Source organism: Hyla sarda, chromosome 2 (genome assembly GCF_029499605.1).
Source record: "Hyla sarda isolate aHylSar1 chromosome 2, aHylSar1.hap1, whole genome shotgun sequence".
In the NCBI taxonomy this organism is placed as follows: domain Eukaryota; kingdom Metazoa; phylum Chordata; class Amphibia; order Anura; family Hylidae; genus Hyla; species Hyla sarda.
In genome coordinates, this window is record NC_079190.1 from 250,597,222 (window position 1) to 250,619,687 (window position 22,466).

Sequence of the window (22,466 nt, forward strand, 5' to 3'; positions counted from 1 at the left end):
TTACACATGCTCTGAACTTTAGGGTTTTCTTCAGCTCAAATCCACCACATTTTCTGTGGAAATCTAAGTAAATATGTTGGTATTTTTAGAAAATGTCAGGGACACGCGCCCTTTCCGGTGGCTACACCCCATTTCCAGGCGGCCAGGCCCATTTTTTTGGGTTTTGTCAATAAAATGGAGAGCTGGTCGTTTTTTTTTTTTTTTTGGCAAACTGACATGTTAATCTGTATTCTGTGGATCAGTACATTTACAAAGCAATGACATCAAATTTATAAAGCTTTTGTTTTATTACTTTTAACCTCCTAAGCACGCAGGGCGTACAATACAAAAAATAAGCCATCATATGGAATTTTATGTGCAAAATTGAAAGCGTTATGATTTTTAGAAGGTGATGAGGAAAATATGAAAATGCAAAATCGGAAAAAATATTTTTACTTTTTCTTAAGGCTTGGTTGACACATTGTAAAATGAAAACAAAAAAGGGCAATAAAATATAAAAAGCAAGTAAAATTGTGATTAAAAAAAACAAAACAAGAAAAAAAAAACGAATTACGTGTTCTAGTAAAGTCTATAGAAAGGCGACTGTCAGTACCATTGTATATAAAATATGGCAGTAATTTCTATGTTGGAATTACTGTCTTTTATTAAAATATTGACCGACATTAATCATTGTCTGTAGACAGTTTTTTGTGTCTAGAAAAGGCAAAAAAAAGGCGCAAGCAGGGTTTTTTTTTTTGCACCTTTTTTTGTGCCTTTTGGTTTATACATGTCTGCTGATTTTGAGTTGCAATCCACTGATTTTGGCAATACACATGAAATGGAAGGGTTTTATGAACTGCTCCTTTTTGTTAAAAAGGCGCAAAAAAGGCACAAAGCGTCTGAAAAGTCTCTAAAACTACACCAGCCCAGACGTAGCTTAGCTTTTTGGTGTAAGTGAAGAGAGAAATTTCAGAAAATGTTTACCCTAACCAAATTTATCAAATGCTCTGTGACCATTTAATAAATTTGGTGCTCCTACACATTAGCAGCACACAAAAAAAAAGGTGTAGAAAAATGCTTCACTTACACCTACAATGATAAATGCCGGCCATTGGGGGAGATTTATCAAAAACTGTGCAGAGGAAGAGTGGTGCAGTTGCCCATGGCAACCAATCAGATAGCTTATTTCATTTTTAAAGAAACCTGTGAAAAATGATAGAAGCAATCTGATTGGTTGCCATGGGCAACTGCACCACTCTTCCTCTACATAGGTTTTGATAAATCTCCCCCATAGTGTCCACTGATGGTTGCTTTTCTATAGACCTTAATAGAACACTCTATTATATAAAAAACCATAGCTTTTTATAATACTTTACTGCAGTTTCTTTTTGTGTTTACTTTGCAGTGTGTGAACCCTGACTTACCCTGGTACCCTGGTATCGTCACACATACTGTAAACGCTGTGTATTTGACGCAGGTGTGTATATGGGTGTTTATTATTACTCCCATAGACTTTGCTAGCACAGAAAAAAAGCATGGGCGTCAGATATGCAGCATTTACGCTACGTGTGACCCTACCCTAATAAAACATAAGTTATAAACCGGGTTTAACCCGTTCTCCGCTCGTGAGAATGGTTTAATCCCAGATAACGTCACTCAGGACGTACAGGTACACCCTGTATGCCCTGAGTCCTTAAGGGTTTAAAGGGGTACTTCGCCCCTAGACATCCCTAGACATTGCATTCCGAACATTATGTTCAGAACGCTGGGTTCAGGCGGCTGTGGTCGTGATGTCACGTCACGCCCTCTTGTGGCATCACGCTATGCCCCCTCATGTCTGTGGGAGGGGGCATGAAGACTGAAGGCATCTATCACAGATTTTGGAGAATTTAAGCTGGAATTTTCTGTGTAGATAGAGCCATTTCTTATGTTGCAACATATTATTTACTGTAGATCACTATTCTGAAACAAGTGTTTTGCCAGTCTGATTTGTGCAATAACAATTTTAGTGTAATATTTGGTTTCCACCAGAAAAGCGTGTAGCTGGATAGTATATAAATGCTTAAAGGTAGAGTAGGACTACCTTTCACATCCATTATAAATAGAAGTACTTGATTCCTAAATTCCACCTCCTTAGGGCACACCCAAATAAGGTGAAAGAATGTGCCGGGTAAGAGATGGCACTCATCAGAATAATTTTGGGCGAAACCTATTAAGTCTAAGGCTTTGTTCACAAATAGGGGGGCATTTATCAATTCTGCATCTAGTGCAAACTGTAAAAAAGGTCATAATTTTTGCGCAAGCACCTAATTTGAGCAAACAATATGGAGTATTTGAATTTGTTTTGCGCTCACCAAGTGGGTGGGGCTTGCGGTGAAGGTGGCATGATTTTGCACTAAGGGGGCGTGGTCACCCCAGTGCATCTCTTGATAAATCCAAAGAACTCTTCCACTGAAGGGGATTTACTTCAGCCTGTGTGTGAAATCCCGGTCTTGGTAAATCTCCCCCATAGTGTTTTGGACAGTATTGTTAGCCAAAACCAGGACTGTACCTTATACAGATGAAAACTATAATAGAAAAATTATGTTGGCTAAAGATTGGCTTATGTTGTATTGGCTAAAAATATTGACTAAAATGAGGACTTAAAGGGTTACTCTGCCCTTAGACATCTTGTCCCCTATTCAAAGAATAGGGGATAAGATGTCTGATCGTGGAGGTCCTGCCGCTGGGACCCCCCCGTGATCTCTCCTGTAGCACCTCAGTCATCTGATGCACAGAGCGAACTTCGCTCCGTGCCTGATGACTGGTGAGGCAGCATGATGATACGGCCACGCCCCCTCATTACGTCACTGCAACGCCCTCTCAATGTAAGTCTATGGGAGGGGGCGTGGCGGCCACCACGCCCCCTCCCATAGACTTGCATTAAGGAGGCGTGGCTGTGACGGCACAAGGGGGCGCGGCCACAACATCACGAGGCTCCGATGCTGCAGCTGGCGTAAACGAATGCCGGGTGCTGCAGGGAGATCGCGGGGGTCCCAGCGGTGGGACCCCTGCAATCAGACATGTGATCCCCTATCCTTTGTATAGGGGATAAGATGTCTATGGGCAGAGTACCCCTTTAACACTAACCAAAATACTATGTGTGAACCTTTATAGCTTATGATTTTTGCTGAAAATCCTTTTTTCCGTGAGAAAACACAGTGCTCAAACATTTTAATAGTAATATGTTATTTTGTTGTTCAGGGAAAGTCAAACCTTCAGATATGATGGATATGAACCAATGGACAAATGTAAAGTTACCACTCAAAACTACAACAGAAAACAGCGATGTGGAGAAGCTGCTATCCTTAGAGGCAGGAGAAGCCATTGAAAAGTAAATTATTATTTATTAAAATTAGGCCTTATCTTATAATATCTTGCAGTACAGTGGCCCCTTAAGTTACAATATTAATTGGTTCCAGGATGACCATGGTATGTTGAAACCATTGTATGTTGAGACCATAACTCTATGGAAACTTGGTAATTGGTTCTGAAGCCCCAGAAATGTCATCAAAAATAGCAAAAATGTGGATTAACAAAAAAAAAAAAAAAAAGTAGTTATACAGATAACGCACATTTTTTACATATAAAAGTAAAAAATGCTGCTGAATCTGTAAATAACAGTCTATGTAGAGGAAAGGAGCTTCTTCAGGGCCTCTTACAGTTTGCAGTGTCCCAAAAAAAATAATATGTAGCCTCCCTCACCTGGTGTCCAACGGTGCAGCTAACCCTGGCACAGGTAAAGAGTAGTACAGAACATGTAGTACCTCCCTGTACTGTAGAGAAGTGCTACCAGACAGCCAGTCAGTGCATGCACTTCAGTAATAGAGGTGTTTAACTAGAAAAATGCCCATTCTGATTGGTCGGTTCTTCCAGCCATTGATACGTTTTGCAGACCTGGACTGTCCGTAGCATTGTATGTTGATGATGATTTCAAGTTGCAATGGTCCAGAAAAAAACATTGTATGTTGAAAATATTGTAACCTGAATCCATTGTAAATTGAGGGACCACTGTATACTAATAGTTCAACGATAACGTTACTTTCTCTTACCAAGTGTTTGCTTTTCTTCTTCAGTGATGCTCTAGCAGCTAAAAGTCGTAACACCTGTTCATCCCAGTCTGTGGCGTGGAAAGGCTTCATTCAGATGTTTGCTATTAAGCAATTCAAAGTGACAGCCAGCCAAGTTTCTGGTTATAGCGATCACCTTTGTCAGGTTAGTGTTGTCCTCATATTTAGAGAAGCTAAGGCTACGTTCACACTGCCGTTGTCTTCCGTCCCGTTTTTCTTCCGTCACTGCCTCCTAAACGGAGCATACTAATAACGGATGCAAGCTCATGCAAAAGGATGCCATTTGTGTCATCCTTTTGCATCTGTTTTTCATCCGTTAATATGAAAAGTCAGCTGCCTACAGACTTCCGCAGCCAGGACTACTACTACTCCCATCATGGAACAGACTTGTTTCCATGGTGGGAGTAGTAGTTCCCTGGCTGTGGGAGTCTAATGGCGGCTGGGGAGGCTACAATAGTGTTTGCACTACTAGCCCCATCATGGAACAGAGTCTTGCATCGGGTCTCACTTCTGAGACCAGAAGCGATCCAAAGTTATTAAACAGGGGAGCGGGCAGCATGCTCCGCTCCCCTGCGATGTATATAGTGAGTTTTTACTTTCATTTTAAAATTCCATGCTGGGAGCCCTAAATGGCCAGCAGCGAGGAGCCATTCAGGGCTCCTGGCGGGGTTTTTGAACTTATAGTGTGCCTAACCACCATATCATCACATTCCCCCCGACTTTTGTATAATAGTTTTATTCCCCCCCCCTCCCCCCCATGTATAGATGAGATAAATGATTCTCCTGCTGCCTGGTCATCTTATAGCGCTATCAAAGCCACAGCAGGGACATGTCAGTCCATTCCTGCTACTCATCTCTGTACCTGACAGAGATGATCAGCTGGGAATGGAGGGGCCTGTCCCCCCTGTGTACTGTTTCATTCATTCACTGCCACGGTGGCTGGTTCTGTACCTGACGGAAATGAGCAGTGGGGAATAAACTGACATGTCCCCAACATGGACTCTGATTGCGCTTGGAGCAATGCAGCAGCAGTGGGGACATGTCGGGAGCTAGTGACAGTAAATGAATGAAGCGCAATAAGAGCACACATAGGGGACGGGTCCCTCCATTCGCAGCTGATCATCTCCGTCAGGTACGGATGACCAGGCAGCAGGAGGATAATTTATCTCATCTATACATGGGGGGGGGGGGGGGGGTAAAATTATTATACAAAAGTGGGGGGGGGGGGGGGAATATGAAGATATGGTGATTAGGCACACTATAAGTTTAAAATCCCCGCAGGGAGCCCTGAATGGCTCCTCGGTGCCAGCCTTTCAGGGCTCCCGGTGGGGAATTTTTAAATTAAAGTAAAATCTCACTATATACATTGCAGGGGAGCGGAGCATGCCCCCCACTCCACTGTTTAACAACTTCTGATCGCATCGGGTCTCAGAAGTGAGATCCGATGCGATCGATCCCCCAGCCCCTAGACTACTACCCCCAACATGGAACAAACACTAATGTAGCCTCCCCAGCTGCCAGCAGACTCCCGCAGCTGGGGAACTACTACTCCTACCATGGAAACAAGTCTTTTCCATGATTGGAGTAGTAGGAGTCTGTTGATGTCACCTCTAATAATGATTCAAAAACGGATATTTTAAACGGTTACAAACGGATGACATTAAAGGCTCATCCCGTTTGCCATAGACTTCGATGTTAAATTTATAATATCTGTTACTATTCAGTTATTTTTGACGGGGAAAAAAATACTGCATGCACAGTCTTTTCCACCGTAAAAAAAAAACGTAACAGGAAGCAAACGGATGCAAACAGATGATAAAGGATCGTTAAAAAAATCCCATTGATAAACTATCAAAAAGATTGCAGAACGGGCATTTATTAAAGGGGTACTCTGGCCCTAATATATCTTATTCTCTATCCAAAGGATAGAGGATAAGATGTATGATCACGGGGGTCCCGCCGCTGGGGATCCCCGCAATCTGTCATTGCGCACCGAGCTTTGTGAGCTCTCTGCAGCGCTGGAGGCTCCGAGTGTGTAGCATGACGACCATGGGGCCGTAGTATCGTGATGTCACCCCTGCGATCATGCATCTTATAACCCTGCCCTTTGGATAGGGGATAAGATGTATTAGGGCCGGAGTACCCCTTTAACGGGGGAAAATGGCTGTGTGAACGAGCCCTGTGTGATATATATATATATTTTTTCCAGTTAATTTTATTTTTAAGTTTTCCATCTGTGCTATTTCCTTGCTCTAATTGCTTTTTAGTATACGTCTGTTGTTTTAGGAGATGCTGCAGATTATCAGTTACCTTTATTACAATACCGTAATTATCTACACATGATTTTAAAAACCACCATTTTATGAAAAAATTATAAAATATGTGCAGCAATAAATATTATTAAAAACTCTTAGTCCTAATTTTATGTTATATCATTAGATAGATCACACTTTTAGGGTACAGTTATTATACTAGAAATACATCACCTTTTTTTTTTTTTTCTAGTAAGTGTGTTGTAACAGGCAGTACCACTATGGAAAGGTTTGTCACCTGCCATTTGAAAAAACATTTTTATTACTCTCATGGTAAACACAACTTATTTTCCTGTTTCTCTTTGGAGTCCTTCTTTGTTGAATTGTTCATCAACTTTGTGTATTGCTTTATAAAGTCTACAACTGAGTTATAGATTTTTGCTTTTTTCCAATAAAAATTGCTTATGTGTTATGCTACAAAGTTTTATGCTATGTATATATTATACTTTTTAGTAAGCTTGTTCGCAAGAACATTTGCAAAAAAAAATGTCAACATGTTCAGAAAGCACAGATTTTATTGGTTGCACATAGTCATTCTGTTAGTATAGCCACACTAAAAGACACAAAGCTAATTGTCTGTTGAATTATAGGTGTGTTTATAGCAGCCTTGGAAGAAAACTACACACTCAAAATGAGCATTCCCTTAGGTCCTCTAACCTACTTACTGGGAATACCATCTAAAAGCCTGTGTAAAGTCTATGTCATGATGTGATCTTCTTTTCTGCTGCCTTATGTCTGGTAGTAGTATACTGCAATAAACTTTTCCCCTAATTATCAGTTATTCATGCAATAATTAAATGGGTTGTCAGATGGTTATTGTATTTCTATTAAATCACACAAAGAAATAAAAATTTCAGTTAGATTTATTTATTTAAACTGTTTCTGTATCAAGCTATTGCATACTGGTTATAGTCTCCTCTAGTGTTCTTTTGATTCCATGTAAGAACATCCATTTAAAGGGGTACTCCGGTGGAAAACAATTTTTTCAAATCAACTGGTTCCAGAAAGATTTGTAAATTACTTCTATATAAAAATCTTAATCCTTCCAGTACTTATCAGCTGCTGTATGCTCCACAGGAAGTTGAGTTGTTATTTTCAGTCTGATCACAGTACTCTCTGCTGACACCTACGTGTCAGGAACTGTTCAGTGTAGGAGCAAATCCCCATAGCAAACCTCTTCGGCTTCAGAGAGTTCCTGACACGGACAGAGGTGTCAGCAGAGAGCACTATAGTCAGACTAGAAAGAACTACACAACTTCTTGTGGAGCATACACCAGCTGATAAGTACTGGAAGGATTAAGATTTTTACATAGAAGTAATTTACAAGTCTGTTAAACTTTCTGGCACCAGTTGATTTTTTTTCCACCAGAGTACCCCTTTAAATCCTTCCCATCCAATGACATTCATGTACATTTACAGAATAGTTGTTTCTTTTTTAAATCCATTGTGTGTTCTATTGAAATTTTCCAGTTTGCAGTTTTCAATATGTCTTCTGTAAGTATTTCTTGTCTATTTAGCTACCTTAAAGGGGTACTCCGGCCCTAAGACATCTTATTCCCTATCCAAAGGATAGGGGATAAGATGTCCAAACCCCTATCTGTGTGAGCAGCACGCAGCGCTGGAGGCTCCAAGTCTGAAGCCTCAGGACAACGGGCCGGAGTACCGTTCCATTATGACTGCCCCCGTGTGACATTTCGCCCCGCCCCCTCAATGCAAGTCAATGAGAGGGGGTGTGAAACTGTTAGATAAGTACGCGTAGCCAAAATTCTAATGCTATAATGACCAGGCAGAAGGAGAATCATTTATCTCATCTATACATGGGATAGGAGATAAGATGTCTAATCGCAGGCGTCCCCCGCAATCTCTCATGCAACACCCACCTGTGTGAGCTGCACGCAGCGCTGGAGGCTCCGAGTCTGAAGCTTCATGACCACGGGTCCGGAGTATCGTGACGTCTTGACTCCGCCCCCATGTGACATCACGCCCCGCCCTCTCAATGCAAGTCTATGGGAAGAGGTGTGAAACTGTTAGATATATACGCGTAGTCAAAATTCTATGGTGTAACGTAGACAAACTTTCACATCTTTTTGCTTTATTCAGTTTTTTGCTTTTATTTTGCTGTGTAGTATGATAAAAATTAGTCTTCACTATTGTGTACAGAAAAAAAATTATAGCTTTGTAATTATTTCATAATGTAATATAGCATACAACAGAATCTGTTTTTAGCATCTGTTGAACGTGTACCGTACGTCTTATGACATATCTAGTTGTTAAGGTTCATAACATTGTTTTTTATTCATGATATACAGAAATTACCAAAGATGATCACGAGCAAAGGCTTCATCTGTCAGGAATCAGTCTGGGAATATGTGGAACTTATCTGGCCAGCATCCACTAAGGTAGAGAACGGTGTAATAAATGTTAAAAAAAAGTTATACTTTTAGGCCAGGTTCACACTGCGGAATCTGCCAGAGATCCCGTGGACAGTGCTAGGACTGCACAAACTGCATTGCTGTCCCCATAGACAGCACTGCATTGCTAGCAGATCTGCCGATAGAGCTGCTCAGAAATGCATTGCCATCTATAGAGACTGCAATGCAGTCCCAGCACCACCCGCAGGATCTCTGGGGAAAATTCCGTCCAGAGATTCCACAGTGTGAACTGTTATACTATTCTGACTATGTGTATTTACAGTGTTCAATTTCCCATCATTTTTTAGAGAAATGGACACATGCCATTACTTCTGCTTGTGTCATAACTTTTCATTTTTTTATGTTTGGTAAAGAATATTGAGCGGTTGTTCTTTCATCTCTGAAAGATCATATCATGATTTTGTACACGGATCAAAAATATTAGGCAGCGTCTCATCGCTACAATTATTCCAGAAAATGAGAGACATTAAAGAACTCATTATGCCATTCCTCATACCACAGATTAATTTATCAATCATTAATCTTGGAGGAAGGTCATTGAGCACTCTGTATAAAATCATGACACATTTCTGTTAAGGAATACTCTGTTTTATTTTTTTACCAACTTTTCCATCCTACCCGTTTAAAAAAATAATAAAATAGACTCATTCACATTCCCAGCTCTCGGGCAGTCTTCATAAGTGTTACTGTTTATAGTCCTCTACAAAGTTGTGTAACTGCAATGTTACAGTACTGTTTCCACAGCCCATCCCCAGTTGGTAGTTCCAAGCTACAGAGTGTTTGCTATCCTGGCCTTCTGCTTATTCATGTAGCTGATTTGAGACAACTCCAGCCACTTCTCCAGCTACATTACATGGAGTAATGATGTTAGATCGATTTACTCTTTAGCCAGAGAAGGAGTTCACTGAACCGCTGCAGAACTAGCCACATAACCTCTCCATAGGTGCAGTGCTACATGACACAAATTTTAATCTGCAAGACTGTGCTATTTGAACCACTATTTTGCTGACCTTCTACCCTCTCGAACAACCTGTCTACAGGGGAGTAGTTTTCAGATCATGGGTAAAACCAAACTTCTCCATTCCACATTCAGGAAAGTTGACTTCAAACAGCCACTTTGCCCTGCTGATGTCTGCCATTTACCCTTCAGATGTCGTCATCAATACTGATCACAGCATTTAAAGTATCTGCAGGGCTTTAGATTGCAAATCGATGGGTCCAATAAGTCAACATAGCACCTGGAGGTCTCCTTACCTCTGGAGGTCTCCTTACCTCCTCCATGCTGATCTGCTGTGATCCATTTGTCTGGTTTGCCTTCTAGCAGGCTGTACAAGTGGATTGCAGATATCACTGATCATTGCTATGGCAGTGCATAGTTACAGTAATGCCAATAAATCGATTACTATAAATATATAATTATATAAAATATATATAAAACCAAAATATATAAAAGAAGTTTTTTTAATAAGCCATGTATACAGTAAAATAAGAAAATTATAGGCGTCAGATTCGGGAAATTTTAAATATGCTTATTTTATTAAAAAAGTTTGACTTTTTTTAAAAAGCAATACAATATTAGAAAAGTTTGTAACCATGGTTATCATTTTAATCGTATTGAACGACAAGAATATAGAGAATATGTCAATTTTGCTGTAAAGTACCGTATGTTGCGTAAAAACCAAAAATCTACTTTATAGGTCCTGAGTATTAACAGAGCCTTATGCTGTAATGGTCAACAAGTCTACTGTACAAAAAAAAGAATGCATTGTTCAGATGTATTTGTATTTCTATTAGGCCTTTATTATATAAAGATCTAATGAGACCCAAATTACTGTAATTGTTACACATCTACTGGAGAACTCTTTCAATGCATTGTGTTTTGTTGATAAAAGAACAAACTAATTTATAACCTTGTTCCCATTTTTTTTAATCTTTCTTGGCACAAACATGTCTTATTTATCTTCCCTCCATGCCTCATTTGTAGCATTTGTAGCCTTCATGTTGAAATCAAAAAGTTATCTGATCTTTAGAGCATTGCCTGCGTAGATTATCAATAGCTAAATGCTCAAGGCACTTGCTGTGTGTGTGTGATCTTGAAAGGATAATTTTATCTTTGTGTGAAGATATTTTTGGAGACAAGATATGGGGCTATGTTAACAGAGTAACTGTTCATCTATAAATGATAATTTCCCTTTAAATTAAGCATTTAACACATTGGAAAATGTGCCGCCTGCTGTGGAATACAGGGCTATTAAGGTGTCATTGAAGGATTACATGGCTATATAAAAACACAAAGCTGCAAGCCTGGAGCTTCTATATCAAGCATCTGTATTGAGCATACAACCCATGCAATCATCTTGAATTACTTTGTTTCCACACCATCAGAAGTGGATAAACATGAGTTCTTTAGCAATTGCGAAAACATATTCTGATCAATGAAACTGGGACATTTAGAGATCCATTTTTCCATCACTTCTAACAAAGTGCCTAAACCATGCAAATGCAAAGGATATCTGTAATGTGATGGCAGTATTTGTACTATTACATACCTCATATACCACTGTTCCTACTCTCCTTTGACCATTTTAACACACCTAAGGCTAGGATTCCACTGAGATTTTTGCCCTGCTATTTTTTTGGCTTAAAAATGCCAGAAAAATCGCCAGAAAAAACTTCCACAGTTTATCCCTGCGTTTTGGCGTTTTTTCTGGCATTTTTTCTTGCGTTTTTACCTTTGTGTGGAATTTGCCTTTTTTGGCCCCTTTGGCGTATTTTGTACAAAAATCATTGAGTACCAAAAAAAAAAAAAAAATTTTTTTTTATAAAGTGTGTGTGTTTAACTTTTTTTCAATTTTTTTTATTTTTATTTTTTGTGTAGTACTACTCCCAGCATGGAACACACTGTTCCATGATGGGAGTAGTAGTACTTGTACTAATAGACATATCGCCCGATGCGATCGTCCATAATATAGCAGAGATGCTGTTACGATTCGGCAGGCTGGATGTGGATCCTCTGTGTCAGCGAGGGATTGGCGTGGACTGTGTCGGTGGACCGGTTCTAGGTTGCTACTGGTATTCACCAGAGCCCGCCGCAAAGCGGGATGGTCTTGCTGCGGTGGTAGCAACCAGGTCGTATCCACCGGCAACGGCTCAACCTCGCTGACTGCTGAGAAGGTGTGGGACAGAAGGACTAGACAGAGGCGAGGTCAGACGTAGCAGAAGGTCGGGGCAGGCGGCAAGGTTCGTAGTCAATGGAGATAGCAAGAGGTCAGGAACACAGTTATGGCAAACACAGTAAACGCTTTCTCTGGCACAAGGGCAACAAGATCCGGCCAGGAAGGGAAGGGGAAGAGAGGTTATATAGACAGGTGCACAGGTGAAAGCTAATCAGACTGATTGGGCCAGGCACCAATCATTGGTGCACTGGCCCTTTAAATCTTAGAGAGCTGGCGCCCTAAGGAGCGGAGCCGCGCGCGCCAGGACGTGACAGCCGAGGACCGGGACAGGTGAGTGACTTGGGACGCGATTCGCGAGCGGGCGCGTCCCGCTATGCGAATCGCATCCCCGCCTGCAGTGTCAGTGCAGCGCTCCCGGTCAGCGCGTCTGACCGGGGCGCTGCAGAGAGAGGAATGCCGTGAGTGCTCCGGGGAGGAGCAGGGATCCGGAGCGCTCGGCGTAACAGTACCCCCCCCTTAGGTCTCACCCTCTTTTTGTCCGGTTATCGCTTCACATGGGACGAGCACATTGGGAGCGATAGTAGAGTTTCCTTCTGGAAGACAGAGAAGTCCTGGGTATACTCATCAAGGGCAGGCAGTTCAGAAGGAGTGGGAATGGGGAGGGGGGGCAGAGGGTGAAGCTTGGCACGGGGTAGAGTGTTACCAGGACGGGGGCTATGATGAAGCAAAATCTCTGCTCGTTTATTGTAAAAAACCTCGGCATAGTCCTGATAGGCCTTGGGGAGACCAGGTATAGGAGGAGACACTGAGGTTTGACTGACAAGACTGGGAGCAGACGTGAGGCATTTTTTGTGGCAAGAAACACCCCAGCTCTTGATCTCCCCGGTGGTCCAGTCAAGGGTAGGAGAGTGGCGTTGGAGCCATGGTAGACCAAGGAGGACTTTCAGAGGTGCAGTTGGGCAAAACAAAAAGTTCAATTTTTTTGTGATGCAGTCCAATGCTCATGAGCAGGGGTTCTGTACGGTAACGCACAGTGCAGTCCAATTTTACTCCGTTGACGGAGGAAATGTAGAGCGGCTTGACGAGACGGGTCACAGGGATGTTGAACTTATTAACAAAAGAGGCCAAAATGAAATTTCCTGCAGAACCAGAGTCCAAGAAGGCCACAGCTGAGAGGGAGGAGTTGGCAGAAGGAGAAATCCGCACGGGCACAGTGAGACGTGGAGAAGCAGACTTCATACCAAGAGACGCCACTCCCACGTGAGCTGGGTGTGTGCGTGCGTTTCCCAGACGTGGAGGACGAATAGGGCAATCCACCAAGAAATGTTCGGTACTAGCGCAGTACAGACATAAATTTTTATCTCTGTGGCGAGTCCTCTCTTCATGGGTCAGGCGAGACCGATCCACTTGCATAGCCTCCTTGGCGGGAGGCACAGGGGTAGATTGCAAAGGATGCTGTGAGAGAGGTGCCCAGAGATCAAGGTCTTTTTCCTGGCGGAGCTCCTGGTGTCCTTCAGAAAAACGCATGTCAATGCGGGTGGCCAAATGGGTAAGTTCATGCAGGTTGGCAGGAATTTCTCGTGCGGCCAGCACATCCTTGATGTTACTGGATAGGTCTTTTTTAAAGGTCGCGCAGAGAGCCTCGTTGTTCCAAGATAATTCAGAGGCGAGGGTACGAAATTGGATGGCGTATTCGCCTACAGAAGAATTTCCCTGGACCAGGTTCAGCAAGGCAGTTTCGGCAGAAGAAGCTCGGGCTGGTACCTCGAAGACATTATGAACCTCAGCGAAGAAGGACTGTACAGTGGCAGTGACAGGATCATTGCGGTCCCAGAGTGGTGTGGCCCATGACAGGTCCTTCCCAGACAGGAGATTAACTGCGAAAGCCACCTTCGACCGTTCTGTAGGAAATTGGTCCGACAACATCTCCAAATGTAGGGAACATTGTGACAGGAAACCACGGCAGAGTCTAGAGTCCCCATCAAATTTGTCCGGCAGGGACAAGCGGAGGCCAGGAGCGGGCACTCGCTGCGGAAGAGGTGCAGGAGCTGGCGGAGGAGATGGTTGCTGCTGTAGCTGTGGCAGAAGTTGCTGTAGCATGGCGGTCAATTGCGACAGCTGCTGTCCTTGTTGGACGAACTGTTGTCCTAGTTGCTCTATCTGTTGAGACTGCTGGGCGACCACCGTGGTAAGGTCAGCGACAACTGGCAGCGGGACCTCAGCGGGATCCATGGCCGGATCTACTGTTATGATTCGACAGGCTGGATGTGGATCCTCTGTCAGCGAGGGATTGGCATGGACCGTGTCGGTGGACCGGTTCTAGGTTGCTACTGGTATTCACCAGAGCCTGCCGCAAAGCGGGATGGTCTTGCTGCGGCGGTAGCAACCAGGTCGTATCCACCGGCAACGGCTCAACCTCGCTGACTGCTGAGAAGGCGTGGGACAGAAGAACTAGACAGAGGCGAGGTCAGACGTAGCAGAAGGTCGGGGCAGGTGGCAAGGTTCGTAGTCAATGGAGATAGCAAGAGGTCAGGAACACAGTTATGGCAAACACAGTAAACGCTTTCTCTGGCACAAGGGCAACAATATCCGGCCAGGAAGGGAAGGGGAAGAGAGGTTATATAGACAGGTGCACAGGTGGAAACATCATTCAAATTTTCCGCCCAGAGCTGTGATTGGCCGGTTGGTTGCAGCCAATCACAGCTCTGAGGAAAATATGAATGAGTGAGTGGCCGAGTATAGTGCAGAGATGCAAGTGCTGTATACAGCCGCTCCATCTCTGCTATAGACAGGACGATCGCAGTGGATGTAAGTAGTGATACCCGCTGTGATCTGTTCTTACCTGCAAGTACTACTGCTCCTAACATGGAGCACACTCTGCTCCATGCTGGGATCTGTAGTACCCGCATTAATAGACAGATCGCAGCGAGTGTAATTTCTGACACATGATGCGATCTGTCTATTAATGCAGGTACTACAGCTCCCAGCATTGAGCAGAGCGTGCTCCATGTTAGGAGTAGTAATAACTGCAGTTAAGAACAGATCACAGCGAGTATCACTACTGACATCCGCTGTGATCCTCCTGTATAATTTATAGATGCGGCTGCTCTTCTATGGTCCCCTGCACGGCCGTATATATACACATGTTCCTATTTCCCACAGAGAGCTGTGATTGGCTGGAACCATCTGGCTAATCACAGCTCTCTGCGGGAAATGTGAATAGGTGTATATATACGGTAGTGCAGGGGACCATAGAAGAGCGGCTGGCCGCATCTATAAATTATACAGGAGGATCGTAATGGGCGATCTGTCAATTAGTACAGGTACTACTGCTCCCATCATGGAACAGTGTGTTCTATGCTGGGAGTAGTAATACTACCTAAAAAATGTTTTTTTTTAAAGTGAAAAACACACACACGCTAGATTTTTATTATTGTCGGCTATATTTTTTGTTCTTTACCCGCCCACATAAATTGATCCCTGTTTAAAAATTAATAAACATTTTGTAATAAAAAAGATAAATTTCGTTAGATCCAATTTTTTCCCATCACTACTGTATCTTTTTTATTACTTTTTTTTAATGGTACCCTACAAAATTTTTATAAAAAAGGTATCTCCATCACTTTTTTGGATCGCTAAAGTCCAAAAAAGAATAAAAACCGCCTGCAAAAACGCAAAATTTAAAGCCAACATGACAATTTCAGGGCACAAAACGCCAAACTGGGTTTTGTCGGGCGTTTTGAAAATCCAGCCTCTGAGCCCGAAATTGCTGAAAAACGTCAAAAGGATAAAAAAAACGCCAAACTGAAAATTACCAAGTGAATCTGGCATTTTGCAGTTTACTATTGACTTGCAGCTAACATCTGGACGCGGTGTTTTTTTGCTGAAAATTGGCGTTTTTTACGGCGTTTTTGCAACAAACAAAAAAATCTAGGTGGCATTTTGCAAACTCTAAGGGGGAGATTTATCAAGGGATTTAGAGCTCTCTTTTTTTTTTTCTTACTTTTTGCACAGAAAATGTTACACATGTTGGGCTTGCTTCGGCAGCAGATATACTACAAAATGTTGCACATGGAACAGCAGCCATGATTGTTTAGCACCAACCGGTTAATCACAGCTCCCTGCAGTATGAAGCTACAGTGCTGTGATTTCATATTTCCCGCTGGGAGCCGTGATTGATCGGTAGGTCCAGCCAATCATGGCTCCCAGCGGGGAATTTAAAATGAAGTTTTTCACTTCACAGCCTGTGGTGTAGAGGTGCTGAAGTGGCCCGTTCCATGATGTGAGTAGTAGTATCGCAGAATGCTGCCCGCTTCCCCGGCAGGAGCTGTCTCTCCTTGCTGTGGTACTACTACTCACATCATAGAATAGAGTCTGTTTCATGATGTGAGTAGTAGTAGTAAGTACCGTAGCGCGGAGGGATGACTCCTGCCTGGGGAGCAATGTCTTTTACTAAGCTGGGGGCTTAGTGTTAGCGCTAACCCCCAATTATTATCCTAGTACCAACTGCCACAGGGGTACCGGGAGGAGCTAATACCAACAGGCCAGGGGAGTCAAAAATGGCACTCCTGGGTCTAGGCAATAACAGGCTGGCATTATTTAGTAAAAATGCTCCTCATCCACCATGGTAAATTTATCAACCCCTAGTATGATTAAAATTTCACACTTAAAGGGGTACTCCGGGGAACTAAACCTATAGCCCATCCTTTCCCTCTCACCAACCTATGTATTTGTCTAAATATCATTCATTAGCTATATACAGCAGTTTCCCTCTTTCAGCTGTCACTTACATGCAGGGAGTGAGAGAAAGACGTTATTGAGACTGAGACTAGCCCCCACCCTACTGGAAGACAAACACCACATGGTTTCTGGCTTCACAGCCACACCTCCCCCTGTGTGATAAAAACAGCCCAGTGTCTCCTCAGGACATAACACTGCTCTTTTCCTGCTGTAGATCTAATCACTGACTGCTGCCATTCAGAGCATATCATGATTTATTGCTGGGGGTAAGGATAGTTTTAAAGAAAAAACATGTAAACTGTGTGCTGCTGACAAAAACACAGCATGCACACAGATAGTAAGAGCAATTGACTGGCAGCTATTACACAGAGCCATACTGACTGCTGCGAGTTGTAAGTCTGGGCTGCAAACAAGAAAAAATAATTTTTAGGAGACAACGGGGCCACAAGAGCTGGCAAAATCACATGGATAACTACAGGAGACACAGAACAATTATTGTGGTGAGCATTTAAATTTTTCTTAATTTTCCCCGGAGCACCCCTTTAAGCAAAACCAAAGCAAAAAAGAGAAAGACTTCAAAACTCACTTTCCAAAGTCAGTGATAAATCTCCCCCTAAATGTATACAGTTTTACCAGTAAAAGCTTCTACAGAGGCACTATACATTATGATTCAAAAAGTATGGTGCAAATGTAAAGGTCTGTAGTGAAAATACCATCAGTGGTAAATGGCCAGTGAATAAAAAATACAAATCAAAATAAGGATGACACAAACCACACCATACAGATATTTTTGTAAGATACACCATACTTACATCTTGAATAGGCCATCATATTTGTGCTGCCTGTACTTTATTTAGTTACTGTCATGCCTTTGTATCTTTGATAAAGTAAGTGAATGTGCTTTGGTGATCTGTTAGCTAATGATTACATATTACATCCTTTATCACATTACAACATGCGTTTAGGAGGTGTGTTGAGTTTTTATTTCCTAATCGGTACTGTTCAAGATTCAAGGAGGATTGTATACAGTAGATCTATTGATTTAGACCTACCTCTCATGTCTTATAGTATATAAATATCATTAAGTAATTTTTGTTGTATTTGTTGAATAGACACAATTGATTACAATAATTTATATCATGACTTCTTTTGTGATTTTTCACAATTTACAACAGTGTAGTATGGATACATTTTAAATTTATTGTACAGTTATAATCCTTTTATAAAGTAAACTTCTGTTTGAGGGTACCCGTACTCTGCTGACACACTAGCCCTGATTTTCTAAGAGTGGAGTGTAGTTTTCTTTTTTTTTTTATATATTTTTATTAAACATTTTCTGAAAATAACAAACCATATAAAACAGTCATCATAAAATTTTGGCGCTACGCAGAGCGTCAATATAGAAAAAAATTTCACATGTATATCAAAATAATAAAGAGGCACACACCTCCGACTTACTCCACATCCTGTCCCAACCCAGTCCATAGAGTCCAATGTTAAATACTGCAAGATATTGAGTCCACAAGATATCTGATAATGTGCGCCTGAAACAAGTGTCCCGCAATCACTGGATAACTGGAAACAATAGCGGTAGGCTAATCGGGGAGGTGCAGAGCACCCAGGGTGTTGTATAGAGATTCCAAGTGGTACCATTCCGTCCAGCGGAACGGTCTGACAAGATCCCTTATTTCAAGCTCAGAATAGTGTGTGATTATAAAAGCAGGGATGTGAAATTCCTATCGCCTGATGCCCGGGACTAGCAGTTTTGGGCGCCGGGCAGGTGAATTTTTCCTGCCCTTAGCCCGGCTTCTGGCAAGCAGGGCCGGACCTGACAAGTGCGGCGGCGATCTGCGGTCTGTATGGAGCGGGCTGCCGACTCCTGCCCGCTCCATACTCTGCAGCCTGTGTCCTCGGAAGCAGAGCAGGGGAGATGAGAAGCTGTGTATTTGTCTTCTCTTCCCTGCTCTGCAGACGTGCGGGGGGAGATGAGGGGGCGTGGCTTATTTCTCCCCGCGCAGACCTGCGTCCTCTGCCTTCACTCCCCCCAGCTGTAGCTTCGGAGAGCTGAGGGGAGGAGGCGCGTCTGCACGGGGAGATGCATGCGGCGCTCACAGGGGAGTATGGAGTGGACTCGGGATTCCTGCCTGCTCCGTACTCTGCAGCCCCCGGCTGTTCTCAGTAGCCGGGGGCCGCCGCTAATAGCCAGCATGCAGCGATCGGCGCGGCTGGCTATTAACCCTTTAGATCGCCGCTGTCAAAGCTGACAGCGGCGTCTAAAGGGACATGTGAATGCTCCCTGGTGTGCTAGTGGGGTGGATTGCCCCCCCACAGCACGATCGCAGGGGGGCGATCCACTATATAGAGGACTTACCTCTGCTTCCTTCTGTCCCGGCTCTGTCATTGATAGATCCTGGCTGGACCAGGCTCTATCAATGGATCACAGAGCACACAGATTAATAGAGTTCAATAGAATCTATTCATCTGTCTGAGGAATCTAATGATTCCTCCTATAAGTCTAATAAAGTGTAAAAAAAAAAAAAAAAAAAAAAATTTAAGTTTTAATATAAGTTTGAAAGACACACATTAACCCAGTGGTCTTCAAACTGTGCCCCTCCAGATGTTACAAAACTACAATTCCCAGCATGCCAGGACAGCCGTTGGCTGTCCGGGCATGCTGGGAGTTGTAGTTTTGCAACATCTGGAGGGCCACAGTTTGAAGACCGCTGCATTAACCCCTTTCATGTTAAAAGTTCAAATCACCCCCTTTTCCTATATAAAAACATGCAAACATAATAAAAATAAACATATTTGGTATCACTTCGTGCGTAATTGTACAACCTATTAAAATATAACATTAAGTATCCCGTACGGTAAATGTAAAAGAAAATACCAAACCACCACAGATTTGCAATTTTTATAATATCCCAGAAAAAAAAGTGAAAAAGCGATTAAAAAGTCAGATCAATACCAAAATGGTACCGATACAAAAAACAGATTATGGTGCAAAAAAATAGCCCTCATACAGCCTGGTATGCGGAAAAAAAAATAAAGCTACAAGGGTAAAAAAATGGCAATTAAAAAAATTAGAAAAAGTCCAGAATTCGTAAAACATGACGTAAACGATACAAATCTGGTATTGCGTAATCAGGCGACCTAAAGTATAAAACTAACATGTTACCTCAACCACAAAGTAAATGGCGTAGAAAAGAAAAACCACCAAATCTGCTAAATTATCTTTTACTATTTAAATTTCACTTCCCTTAATATATATATATATATTTTTTTTTTTGGTTCAGAGAATATGTTATTGAAAAATTAAAAGGTATCATTATAGTAGGTAGTTATCATTATAGTAGGTAGTTATGGCTATTATAGGGCGAGGAGGAAAAAATTTGAGCGTAAAAGCGAAAATTGGCCGGGACAAGTGGATCGTCATGAGGGACAAGTAGATTTTGCTCCATTTTAGTCCCATGGACAAGTAGTTTTTTATAAAATTTCCACACCCCTGAAAAGACTTCCATTTTGCAAAGAATTTCCTAGTGCCTGTAGTTTTATGATGTTCCGTGTCAAGTCTGTCTACCCCACTATAAATTTTCAGCTGGGAAATTACAAATGAAATGTCAGGAGGTATTGGGGATATCCAGGAATGAAACAGGCATCTTAGTGCTACATGTAAAATAATGTGAATGATGGATGGCACCCTGGGTGGAACCGGGCCGCCCGAATCAGCCTCAGGCGGTCTTAGCTGGTGGAATAGGACAGCCTGGGGTGTCAGCGGGATGTCTATTTCCCAGTGCTTCCTGATATGGTCCAGAATAGTCGCCCAGTAATTACTCGTCATCGGGCACATCCAGACACCATGCCACAAATCAGTCAAAGGTTGGGAGCATTTTGGGCAGGCCGTAATCCTGTCCGAGAATTGGGGGGAGGGTAAGATATTGAAACCATATAAAGCTTTATGGGCCAATATAAAGTAGGTTTCACGCCAGCGTTCATTAATGGTGAGCCAGCCCTGAAGGATGCATTGTGTGATGTTGTCATCCCATATCCATTTCCGCCATGCGTTGAAGAGAGAATCCGGATCCACTTTCAAGAAGCGGTCCCTCAATGCCCGATACAGGTCGGAGATGGATGCTTTATGGGGTGTCGAGCCTATAATGTTATCTAGGCTGTGTGTGGGGGCTTCCTTGCTGATGTTTCTTAAGCGTGCGTGGCAAAAGGAGCGAATCTGATTAACCGCTAGTGTGTGGGAGGAGGACAAGTCAAAGCGATCCAAGATTGCCCTGACAGGGTACCATCGTCTAGTAGAAAGATCCATGAGATCTCCCGCTGCCAGAAGGCCTTTGTCACGCCATAAGGAGTGCCCGGGAAATACTGTGTCCCTAGGGAGTTCCGGGTGATCTGTTAGGGGCATGTGTTTGCAGAGGAGAAAGGGCAACTGGAACAGCTTACGAATTTCCTTCCATGTGACTATAGTGTCACGGAGCAAGACTGAGCGCTTGACCAGTGGTGGTAAGAGTGAGTACGATGTGTGCAATAAAGCCGTCAGGTTCCACAGGGCCGCCAATGCCCTCTCCAAGGATACATTGGCATAACAAGAGGTGCCATGGATCCAATCTATGACATAACAAAATACACAGACTAAATTGTATGTTTGGGAAATTCAGACCACCCACTAATTTACCTAACATAAACTTGTGCAGTGCAATGCTCCGCCGTTTGCCTGCCCAAATAAAAGAGGTAAATGCCGAATTCAGGGAGCGCACATCCGTATGTTTTAACAATAGCGGTAGAGTAAACAGGCAAAGCTCACCATTTTTAGGAGATGACAGCGACCCGTGAACATTATTGGGAGATTATGCCATCTAAGAAGTTCTGTACATATTTTAGAAAATAAAGGGGGATCATTTGAAGTGTATAAGGAGTCTGAGGTTTTGCCTATTTTTATGTCCAGATAAGTGATCGCTGTGTTTGCAACCCTGAGACCAAAGTGAGCAATGTCAGAAAGCCACCGTGGGGGGGGGGGGGGGGGGGGGTGACCTGCCGATAGGTAGCAATTCAGTTTTATCCACATTAATGGTGTAAGGCTGGGTTCTCATCGCGTTTTTGCCATGCTGTTTTCAATCCGTTTTTCCACAGAAAACCGTATGGCAAAAAAACAGATGGAACAGTATGGAAAAAAGTAAATCGTATGTGTTTTTAAACAGTATAGTGTTTTTAAAAGTGCATACAGTTCCGTACGTTTTTATAGAAAAAAAAACATACGTTTTTGAAAATTTTGTCAATTTTTAATGGGAGGGGTCTTGGGTGGGGACTTTAGGATTCAAATGCGCATGTGCAAAGTAAAAACGTATACTTTTTCCCGTATGGAACCGTACCACGATTTTGTCTCCGGTTTAAAAACCGTACTGCAACCGCATACGTTTTTTTTTAACATGGACGTCAATGGGAAACGCACATGTATAGGGTTCCATACGGGAAAAACGTATACGTTTTTACTTTGCACATGCGCATTTGAATCCTAATGTCCCCACCGAAGACCCCTCCCATTAAAAATGGACAAAATTTTCAAAAATGTATGGGTTTTTTTTCTATAAAAACTGACGGAACTGTATGCACTTTTAAAAACAGTATACTGTTTAAAAACGCATACGGTTTACTTTTTTCCATACTGTTCCATCCATTTTTTTTGCCATACGGTTTTCTTTAGAAAAACGG

At 42.6% G+C, this 22,466-nt stretch overlaps 1 protein-coding gene across 9 annotated transcripts in view; it reads left to right on the top strand.

Moving 5' to 3' along the window:
* Positions 1 to 22,466, top strand: part of SPOCD1 (SPOC domain containing 1) — a 249,628-nt gene that overhangs the window by 185,629 nt on the left and 41,533 nt on the right. For all 9 annotated transcript variants that reach the window (XM_056556955.1, XM_056556956.1, XM_056556954.1 and 6 more), the window contains 3 exons: positions 3,223 to 3,352; positions 4,095 to 4,233; positions 8,710 to 8,799. In XM_056556955.1, coding sequence (XP_056412930.1) covers positions 3,223 to 3,352; positions 4,095 to 4,233; positions 8,710 to 8,799 — 359 coding nt within the window. The remainder of the gene's footprint in view (positions 1 to 3,222; positions 3,353 to 4,094; positions 4,234 to 8,709; positions 8,800 to 22,466) is intronic.